Source organism: Xiphophorus maculatus, chromosome 2 (assembly GCF_002775205.1).
Source record: "Xiphophorus maculatus strain JP 163 A chromosome 2, X_maculatus-5.0-male, whole genome shotgun sequence".
Lineage (NCBI taxonomy): Eukaryota > Metazoa > Chordata > Actinopteri > Cyprinodontiformes > Poeciliidae > Xiphophorus > Xiphophorus maculatus.
In genome coordinates, this window is record NC_036444.1 from 25,792,651 (window position 1) to 25,804,003 (window position 11,353).

At 42.7% G+C, this 11,353-nt stretch overlaps 1 protein-coding gene across 1 annotated transcript in view; it reads left to right on the forward strand.

The window, feature by feature from the left end:
* LOC102235352 (fibulin-7-like) overlaps window positions 1-11,353 on the forward strand; it is a 30,138-nt gene that overhangs the window by 14,873 nt on the left and 3,912 nt on the right. Inside the window, exons 3-7 of the mRNA XM_005811856.3 lie at window positions 4,807-4,957; window positions 5,779-5,949; window positions 6,037-6,267; window positions 6,380-6,517; window positions 6,785-6,920. Coding sequence (XP_005811913.3) covers window positions 4,807-4,957; window positions 5,779-5,949; window positions 6,037-6,267; window positions 6,380-6,517; window positions 6,785-6,920 — 827 coding nt within the window. The remainder of the gene's footprint in view (window positions 1-4,806; window positions 4,958-5,778; window positions 5,950-6,036; window positions 6,268-6,379; window positions 6,518-6,784; window positions 6,921-11,353) is intronic.

Below are 11,353 nucleotides of genomic sequence, written 5' to 3' on the forward strand. Positions count from 1 at the left end.
AAAAAGGAAAAAAAAAATTATTTTTAAATCAGTGTAAAAGCTGTGGCGTCTCTCAGCTGCTCCCCTGTGAGGGGCAGCCAGTAAATGCAGGGAACAGTTTTAGTGTTGCCAAACAAATCGTCCAGCAGCCTTGCAGAAGAATCCTCGGCTATTTTAAGAGGAAAAAAACAAAACAAAACAGAAAAAAAAGACAGAAGTTCAACAAGAATTTATCATCGATCACACCGTTTCCAGGTAAAAGGATCTAACATGAGCCGTGGTTCTGACCACCTGTGCTGCCTCGTCGTTTCCTACCGCAGCAGGGATAAATGGCTCAGTCTGTGTAAGATGTTTACAGACCCAAAACTATAGCAGGCTGTGTTAATGTTAAATATGATCATTTCTGATCACTCATTTCTTTATGTGACGAGACTGAAGTGGAAGCTTAGAAGTTGTGCTTAGCATAGCATTGGAATAATTTACATGACAAAAACACAAAAATATCACTTCATCAGAATATCCTACCCGTTTAAAATGAAAAGCTATCGCAGATGTTTGCACTAATCCTTTTATGAGAATTATATATTCAAGAAAGAATTTGATGTAAATTGTACGTTCTGTGATTCATATCCTTAAACTGCTGTCCACTTGTTTTGGCGCTGTAACTTTGTTGATGCTTTTTGGCAGAATCTGTGTGACTTTATCCACAACAACATAGAAGCACAATTTATTCTGTTATGGGAAGATGTCTTACTTGGCCTCACTAAAATCATGCTTAACAATTCTGAGTTTCTCATAAATCCTTTATTGCCACCAGCTAAATATCATATTCATTGTTCCAGGTAGAGAAAGCCATGCCTTGCTGCATTTTACAATGAAGTTAAGTTTTATATCCTGACTATGAAAGACTCTGACAAAAAATAGCTACTAAAACAATTGAAATCTGTCCTGCTTTGAGTTGGGAACCGAAGCCCCTTAGCTTTTTCTTGAATATGTTTATCTGTATTTGTTTTTCTTGAGGCATAACAAATGTTTCACTCCGTTGTTATACAGTGTATCTGAGAATAAAGTTTAAAAAAAAAACATCCTCCCCCCCCCATCTCCCTCCGCCCACGCAACAGACTTCTTGTGGCTTTGATGTGAAGCAGTGATGTCACTCATCCTGTCTGTGACATCACTGGTCACTGTCTCTGTATTCCCAGATTCCACAGAAAAATTCATTTGCGGTTTTAGGTTCGACACGACGAGACAAGTACCATGGCAGAGAAGGATTATTTTTTGGCAAAAGTAAAAACTACTTCACTGGGAGGAAACGTTTTCCTGGTGGAAGGAACAAACATTTTGGAGAGGAGCTGCGAGAAATACGAGCGCGAAAACGAGCAGCTTAAAGAAATGGTGGCAATGTTGAGTAAAAAAGTCGGGTGTCTCCAACGTAGCCAGAGCAAGAGCGACGTGAGAAACTGTCAAACAATGAACGAGATGCTTCGATGTCGCAATGAACATTATGAACAAAAAATCAGACGCCTCAATTCAGATTTGGACGAAGCCAGGAATACGACACAACAACTACAAACTGACTACGACTCCATGGCGAGAACCAATGTGCTCCAGGAACGGACAAACAAAACTATAAAAGAAAACGCACGGGATTCTCTGAGGAAGATAACAGAAAAGATTGAATTACTGGAAGCGGAAAATGACCAACTGAACAGAGAGATTGTTGATTTGAAAATGAAGCTGGACAGAGCCAAATCCAGGATGGAAAAAAAATCAGAGGATGAGATCTTGGTGCTGGAAGAAACTCCAAAGACCACAATATTTCAGAGAATCGGGCACGCTTTTCTGGACATGTACGAGTCGGGAACGATAGGAAATTGGTTGTCATCATGGTTCTTTTAATTTTTAAAGTCTTCTGTGTCCGTTCCAGGAGCACATTGGTTCTCACCATGGCCTGATTCTACCCCGGAAAAGGGTAGAGTGCCTTCTCCGGGTCAGGGGGGGTGTCCTGCCCCAAGAGGAGGAGTTCAAGTATCTCGGGATCTTGTTCACGAATGGGGGAAGAAGCGAGCGGGAGATCGACAGGTGGATTGGCGCAGCGTCTGCCGTTAAGCGGGTGCTGTACCAGTCCGTCGTGGTGAAGAGAGAGCTGAGCCAAAAAGCGAAGCTCTCGATTTACCGGTTGATCTACGTTCCCACCCTCATCTATGGTCATGAGCTTTGGGTCATGACCGAAAGAACGAGATCGCGGATACAAGCGGCCGAAATGGGTTTTCTCCGTAGGGTGGCTGGGCTCTCCCTTAGAGATAGGGTGAGAAGCTCAGTCATCCGGGAGGGACTCAGAGTAGAGCCGCTGCTGTTTCACGTCGAGAGGAGCCAGTTGAGGGGCATCTGGTCAGGATGCCTCCTGGATGCCTCCCTGGTGAGGTGGCTCGGGCACGTCCCACCGGGAGGAGGCCCCGGGGAAGACCCAGGACACGCTGGAGGGACTATGTCTATATGAGGGGCTATAAACAATGACTATGGCCTGGGAACGCCTCGGGATTCCCCCGGGAGAGCTGGAAGAAGTGGCCGGGGAGAGGGAAGTCTGGGCCTCCCTTCTGAAGCTGCTACCCCCGCGACCCGATCCCGGATAAGCAGAAGAAGATGGATGGATGGATTTGCAGTGAGTAGCTTTGTCCCATGTTTATTAAGATTGCGTCCGCCTCTTCCAAAAAAGGTGAAAGCGCTGCCAATAGATCTAGAGGTTATTGATGAAGGTCACTGAGCTGGCAGAGCAGCTTTTAATCAGCCATTTGCTTATCATGCCCAGCCTGGAGTGTTTTTTGTCTGATGGAATTGGACCACTGAGAAATAACTTCATTTTTAACTTTCCCATAGTGTTCAGAAGAATATTAAAGTCCTTTTTCAGAAGTTTCTGCTTTGCCAGATCGTTGGCTCCAACATGCACAACTAAAGTAACATAAATATTTGGCCGATCAGCGGTTAGAGAGAGAACTTTGCGAGTTAAATCAGATACAGTGTCACCAGGAGAAGAAATCACTCTCATTTTCTTGGCATTGCAAACGTGACTGATTCCATTTACTGCCTCATCTGCAACAATAAGCACTTTTGGGATACCTTTCGTTTAGCTGGTGGTTTACCTGCTTTGTCCTTTGGGGTTTGGGGGGTGGATGTGTTGGTCTTGCCTCATTGTTGATGTTTGAAGGCGAGGTTTCACTTAGAGGCTCAGGCTGGAGTGCAGAAAATCTGTTTTTCAGTCCGATTCCCACAGAGTCAGAATGTTTTGAGGCCCGGGCTGGTCGCTCTGTCCTTGGGAGCGGGGTCGGTAGAACCGTTTTGGTTGCAGGTGCTTGTTTGTTTTCTTTTGGTTTAGCAGGTGTTGAGGTTGAAGGTGGGTTTCGGCTCAGAACCGGCTACGTGATTCGTCCAGGTGAGGGATTTCTCCCTGTTAGTTGTCTCATCGGATCTGCAGTGTCAGACTTTTGCTTCGGCTTGGCACCCAGAGCGTTCCAGGGTGAGCTGCTTGATGCGAGGCGTACAACCTCTCCATTGATTTGAGGAAGAGTTGTCTGATTTCCACAGGTAGCGTTGATCTCAAAGTTCACCTCCAGCTGTTTGATCTTCATTTCTATAGACTGAAGTCGTTGTATAATACTACTAATGTCCCTTGGGGTTAGCTGGAGGCATTTTGCCCTGGTTCAACTTGGAGATGAAGAAAAGTAAGGTAAAAAAATAAAGGTAAAAGTAAGAAAGTCCCCCAGTCCTTAGGTTTCAAGTAATCCAGTTATCATGTCGATAATGTAAATATAACTATAAAAACTGTCACTTTAAAAAGTAACTCAAAGGCAAAGTTATCAGTAAAGACGAGAGAGAGCAGGATAAGCTGTTCCTCCTTCAGCTACCACAGCACAATATGTCAAAATTTAATCGATAGAGTGATTTATAACCTTAATTATTAATTGCTTTTAATTTCTGGTGACTGAATGCCTCCCTCTCTCCCCCTCCTTAAAAAAATAATCATTCTTTTGACATCTGTTAATCCCATCTTTGTGACACTTTGTTTTCATAAACTCCTTCTCACCCCTATGATTTTATAAAAAGAATACAATTAAGTATGAAAAACAATAAGTGTTACACTTAATCAATAATAATATATAGTATATATTATACCTAGAGAAATGTAAATAGATTTGGAGTGTTGTAATACCTCTAGTTTTAAACAGATTGTCTTCCTGATACACAGCGTGAAGGGGAGAGGGGTGACCCCTGCCCTGCTCAGCACACCATCTGTGTGTCTGTGTGTCTGTGTGTGTGTGTGTGTGTGTGTGTGTGTGCGTGCGTGCGTGCGTGCGTGCGTGCGTGCGTGCGTGTGTGTGTGAGGAAATTGTTATAGAACCAACATTCTGTTTGGAGGACAGATATTGAGCCAGTCGCTCCACAATAATATTCATCTTTCCATCAGTGGTGTCCCTTCACATATCTGCAGATGAGCCGGGGCTAATAATCCACACAGTCACACACACACCAACTTTCACATCATTTCACAATTAGAACCAGATGTTTGTTTCTCCAAAGTGTTCAAACGAGTCTCCATTCAATCTGAGATAACACTGTGTACAGAGAACTTCAAAGAATTTCTAGAGTGGTGACACTTGGGCTCCTCTTTCTGTGGAAAGGTTCATATTTTATTGACATTTCTGGATGTGCATACACACACACACACACACACACACAGTGCTGACTGATAAGAGTTTTTCACAGTTTGCCTGTAGCTTTTTTACTTCTGAGTGGAATTTGTCCTCTGAAGTGTCGTCATCCTGTCCACAGGAGTGTCCATCCACCCACGATCTACTGAACTCACTGCGGCAGGTAGAGAAGATGTTGGCGCTACACGAGACATCGTACCAGCAAGGCCTGCGTTCCCTCAGGAAGAAGATCAACAGCCTGCACAACAGCACCATGGCCTTCTTTAAAATGGGTAAACATGCAAAAAGCTGCAGGAAAACAAGGAGACGTGTTCTCTCTTATCGTCTGAGCATACACGCTTTGCCACAAAACACGTCAACGATGACAAAAAACAACCAATTCCCTCCAACAGTTTGTAGGTGATTCCAGTCACTTAGAAACCCCAGTCCGAAAAATGATTCGATAAAAATTTATAGAATATTTACCCTTTTTCAATAAACAGTCTGACACTTCCAACCTATAGAACATAGAAAACACAATCAAGTGAAACTATGATTACATCAACAACTTGTTAATGATGTAATTTTAAAATATCTTTGCTTTCATATAATTACATTTTTCCAGTGCAGCTTTTGAATATTTGCTGTAGTTTTCACCTTTTTTCTACTTTTCTTTACATTATTCACAATTTTCAGGTCTTTATCAATGTCCAGGCAGGCAGCAGTAGAACGTACTTAAATTAACTTCTATATTATCTGATTTTTTTTGTTGTTTTTTTTTACCCTGGTCTAAATCAAGTATTTGATCTCCCTGTTTTTTTACTTTCTTCTTCGTTTTGGCCTCTTGTTTAAATAAGACGCACCAGCCGGTAAACCCTGTGAGCTTGGGATTCCAAATATGCGTTCCTTGTCTGTTCGCAAGCTACATCTGTGCCAAAAGGGCAGTAAAATTGTCATTTTTAAAAAAAAATGAATTAAAGTTAATCTAAATACCAGACTGTATTTCCATATGAATCTAAATGACCAAAGTGGTGCAGAAACTAAACAGAACGCTCAGAAGGTTCTGAAACTTTCTGACCGTAATGTGAGCGAAACCCTCCCGGTTTGTTTCCAGCGTCCTGCCCTAAGCCTGACCCCCCGGCTAACGGACGCAGACTGGGCAGAGTGTTTGCTATGGGGCATGAGGTCCACTTCCTCTGTAAGCCCGGCTACGAGTTGATAGGCCCACGAACCCGCGTGTGTCTGGACTCTCTGAAGTGGAGTGGACAACAGCCCATGTGCAGAAGTGAGTCACACACATAAAATAAAATAAAATAAAATAAATCGAGCCAGATGGAGGATCGGCACGTTGTCATTTCTTTGTTCTCTTTAGGACTTAACAGCACCGCCAACTCCTTGGCTTCCTTCTCTTCAGCTGCGTCCTCCTTCGCCGCCTTATCTGCCTCCTCCACAGCAGCCTCATCTTCTTCGGCTTCATCCCCGACACCCTCCTCGCCCTCCTCCTCCATCCGGCCTTCCAACTGCACACATTTCCTGGGCTCGACTCACTGCACGTGTGATGTTGGTTTCACCATATCAGGCCGAGACAATAACATCTGCACAGGTACGGCTGCTCCTCAGAAACAGTTTAAAAATAAAAAATTAAACATCAATCTTCAATATCAGTCAGTCTATGGAATCCACAACAGGCTTGTGTGTGTGTGTGCGTGTTTCAGATATCGATGAGTGTCATCTTTTCCCCCTGGCGCAGCCTGGCCGTCTCTGCATCCATCAGTGTGTGAACACACCCGGAAGCTTCCACTGTGTTTGTCCGCCCGGCTACAGCTTGTCCAGAGACGGCCGCAGCTGCACAGGTCAGCAGTCGAATCGCAACAGCCGACTGCCAGCATCAGTATTCAGTTGTTCAGCTCCGCAGGGGTTCCTGGTGACAAGATACTTGTTTGATTGTGGTGTGTCAGACGGATCCAAATTGTAGGAGAGAAACTCTCAAGGAACTGGGACTGGGAATCCCTGACTTTAGCCGTTAGATCATATCTGGGCAGGGCAGACTGAATGGGCATCAGGCCAGGGAGCCGATGTTTTGATGCACGCTTGTCTCACTTCTGACATTTCGCTCCTAGACGTCGACGAGTGTGAAAACCTTTCGCACAACTGCACAGCAGACCGGCTGTGTGTGAACACGTTTGGAGGTTTCCAGTGCGTGACGGTGAAGTGTCCCAAGACAAAGAACGCCACATACATCAAGACGTCTCCCATGTAAGGACAAACATCACCTACATTCACCTGCTCTACCTGAAATTCCCAACTCTGTGCTTAGTTTGTGTTATTTGCAGCCAGGAGGAGAGGAACCGATAAGCTTTTGAGCTCAAGTAACATTCAGGAGTCGTCAAAAGTTGCTCTCAGATTTGCTTATGTATTTTTTACCCAAGTAGAAATAAAAATGATTCTGAAAACAATACTCAAGTAATATTTAAGTAAGAGTAAGAAAATGTTTGGTAAAAAGGTACAAATTTGCAAAACATGCAAGTTATGGACAAATTCTAGTATTTTTAAAGAATAAAATAAAATAAAAATTATTCAAAATACCAAATTCAGGCAAAAGAAACATAGATTTCCAGATGCAAAGCTTTTAAAACTGATACTTACAAAAGTTAATGTACATAAACAGCTCCGGATAAAATGAAGAGTATCACTGCACTGGACCTCATTAAAAAGCTCCTGGTTATTCCACCAAATATTGATTTCTGAACTCTTCCTGAGCTAAAACATTAATATTGTTGTTTCTAAGTGAATATGAACTTGTTTTCTTTGCATTATTTGAGGTCTGAAAGCTCTGTGTCTTTTTTTATTATTTTGACCGTTTCTCATCTACTGCAAATAAATACAACGTTTTGGCTTGGAACTTTCAGAAACATGTCGTCAGTAATTCACAGAATAAAAGAACAATATTCATTTTACTCAAACATAGACCTATAAAAAGTAAAAATCAGAGAAACTTATTATTTTAAATGGTCTCTTAATTTTTTTGTATGTTAAAGCAATTCAATCTGCTTTATTGACAGTAAGTCAATAGATGTTGGCCACCTGGCCAAAATAAAAAGGTCAACTCCTAAGCATTGTTTTGATAAGCCACTACAGGAAGCACTAGATATGATGGGTCATCACTTCTTCTGCCTCTCTTCCTCCCTGATGCGCCATCGCCCTGCAGCGCGTCACGCCATTGCTCCAGAGCTCAGTCTTTGCGTGTACTCACCATTTCCTCTGGTTAGCCTCATTATTTAGTGGTTACCTACGACAACAGCACCTTTCGGTCCCAATCCGTTGAGCTGTAACTTTCACCATTAAACATAGTCCTGGATTCTACTTGTTTTTTTTTCCTGATTTGATTTCACCAAACCTTTAGGTGATCTCACATCAGGATTTGTTTTTCTATGATGGTGGATAGTGACAAGCCTTTTTTCCTCACATGCGACGGTTCCCCACTTCCCTCCCGGTTTTAAATACAGATCCATTCTTAACCCGATTTTAGTGGTTTCTGCAATCTCCTGCTTGACGAATGCCAACGATCTGACATGTCATGAACAGACTGATGTCTTTCAACATGGCTGGAAGAGAAGCTACTCATCGCGTCAGCTGATGTCAAAAGATCTGCTGCTGCTGCAGTCGTAATCCTCATTAAAGGCTTGTGTCTATTTATTGGTTAAATCCAGGCGGTGACCTTTATTTGGCCAGGAAGTTTGTTTTTGGAGGTTTTGTTTGACCTCCAAATGTGGCCGGCTCCGCAGATGGGATGAAGCTGTCCCCCGAAACGTGCCGTGTCTGTCTGTGCGCTTTTGATTAAAACACACTCGGTTTTTTATTCAGCGAAGTAACTAGAACTGAGAAGCTCATTTAGAAATAACGTTGCCTCAAAATACTACTCAATTAGAAGTAAAATGTTCGTTGCACTAAAACTACTTCTACGTTCTGTTTATTAATCGCTGTTTCAAAAAGCAGCGTAGGCAGAGTAATCAGCAGAGATAACGTGTGAGTGGATCTGTGCAGATTAGGGTGATGGTAATGAGACCCTGCATCCTCGAACTGCTTGAGGTCATCCTAATTGGTCGCAATGCCAGTGGGAAAACCAAAAGGACGGCAATGCTAATATATTATTTTATTGTCTTTTGAGAGATGCCTCAAAAAACAATAATTCAACAAACGTGATATTTGAATTTAAGTCTCTTTTTTTATTGAAATCTGCTTGAAATACGAATATTTTGGGGTCTACCTGTACTTTTTGAGGCAAGTAGATGTAAATGTTGATTTGTGTAAAGCCAACGTTAGCACAGCCTCACAACCTTCATACATTCTGCAAATGATTCAACAAAGTTGACTTACACTAAATCTTCATCTGTTAATACATTTTCCAGGCCCAGACTGCAGGCGTCAGCTGTGCCCAGGAGCCTGATGGGACAGTAAATCCTGTCAACCATCAGAAATAAAACAATGCTTGGCTTCTAATGAGAAGCGGACAAACTAAGTGCCTTGAGATAAACAAGACAAAATAACTTGGCGAGCACAATGACAGCCATCAGCAGGAAAGGAATGATAATGAGGGATTAGAAAGAGACAAAGAGAACCACAAGTCTCTTACCTCTGGGAACTGTCGCTCTGAGAACAATGAGCTCAACCTGCATGTCAACCACTTCCCCTCTGCACCCAGCACTTAGCTGCTCTGCAAGCCACGCTGGGCTGAGACTGAGGTTTGGCCAAACATGAGCTGCAGAACTCAGGCTTCAGCCAACCTGACGGGTCAAAGGCATCAAGCTATCTTTGACACCGGAGATGTTTACTACGTTCAAGGTTTCAATTTATTCCTACTGCTAAATCATGACTGTGGTGAGAACAGTGTTGTGGCGCAACCACCAGAGACAGCTTCTGAAAATAACCGGTCAGTGGGGGATTTTTCAGGACAAACGCATAAAAGCGCATCATAATCGAGCTGCACAAGCATGACGAGGCAGCAATGCCTAAACACAACCCAGCTGTTAAAGCAAAGTCACATGTTAAGGCTTTCAACCCTCATTTAAATCCCTACTTATTATCTACAACAGTAGCTGCAGCTGGATGAATGCAAATGCTGCATTCCAAGCACTATTATTTATTATTGTTTCCTACTTTGGTCCTTTCTGCAAAAAAAATGGTTTAAATAGCATTTCAATTTGTAAACTAAATCATGACCTGCTGCCCAAAAGAAAATGTCTACCATTAGAAACTGATGGGCGAAACATTTTTTCTTGTGTTTGGACTGATGACAAGTTCAGGTAAATCAGGTAAATCTTTAGTTCGGGGAATGTTTGTTTCCCTCCGATAGCACATTAATCGATGCTCCAACATAATCTGCCACTGCTGTATCTGGTGACCTGGAGCACAGGGCATGTTTGGAAATCTTTTTGAAAGAAGAGCAAGTAAGATGGGGAAGTAAGATGCAGATTGATCAAACCCACAGCCTGGTTTCTCTGCTGCTTTCACTCTCCCTGAGCGGAGAGGGATACATCTGGCTTTACCAGTGTGCCATTTCCTTTAAAGGCTCAGTGCTGTGAGCCACACAGTATCATTTTATAACACAATCAATTAACTTTGTTACCTTCGGTTGCTCTAAATGCTGTATGACTTAAAAGAACATTTAAATTGGGTCTCTGTCTCTGTCTAAGGAATCCTGCTCTTTCCAACCCTTTTTATCAGCGTTGCACTGAGAAGTAGCTCCTATGATGAGCTCCGCTGATGCAAAGTCCCACCAGGTGTTTGCTAATTGCTGCTGGCTAGTCTGAAGGAGCTGAGTGAGGGAGTCGTGGGGGAAGCTTGGAAGCTGCAGCTCCGAGGAGGAGCAGCAAAAGCTCGGTTACCCCTAGTGCTTTGCAAAGTTGAATGGTTGTCATGGGAGATTAAAGGATTTTTCAGTAATGCATGAAAGAATCAAGGGAACACTCCCTGTGTGTTTTGATGAAGGAATAACATTATAACATGATGTAATGCTTTGAAAAGTAGATTTTATATAACACGGTCCCTTTAATCATCCAGACTCCCAGATCAGTGGATCAGGTGTTCACCGTTTGTTTGCCAGAAAGTAGCCAACCAGTAAAACAAACCAACAATGTCCACATAATATAAAGTCAATGTGGCCATTCAAGCAGTGAGCAAATCAAAGCTTCCTGGTATAACAATTATTTTTTTATCGTGCCACGCACGCTAACATGGCTGTGTTTGTAAGAACTCAGCATCGTCGCCCTAAAGGTTGGATCTGTTACCGGTGTGAGTGAGTCGCCTTTTGGAATATTTATACTTTGTTTTGCAGTGTATCCACACACTGTGCTAAAAACCCAAATCTCAGTCAGTCTCATCTGACCAAAGCATGGTCCTAGTTAAAGTCCCACCAGACTGGAGTAAAACAAATATTTCATCTTTACATTACAAACTGCAGAACTGAGAAGGCCTCTTTCTGCCATCCCTCCGCTTCAATCGTCCTCAGCCAGAAAACTTCACCATGAAACCTTTTTTGTTGTTTACTGAACGACATGTGCAAAGAGAATTTGAAACTACATCTGCTTTGCCGTCACGTCCTTAAAATGTACGGAGATGAATGGCAAGGAAAGCCCAGCTAAATGAATTTAATAAACATGCTTTAACTGAGAATGACTGTGTCTCTCCAG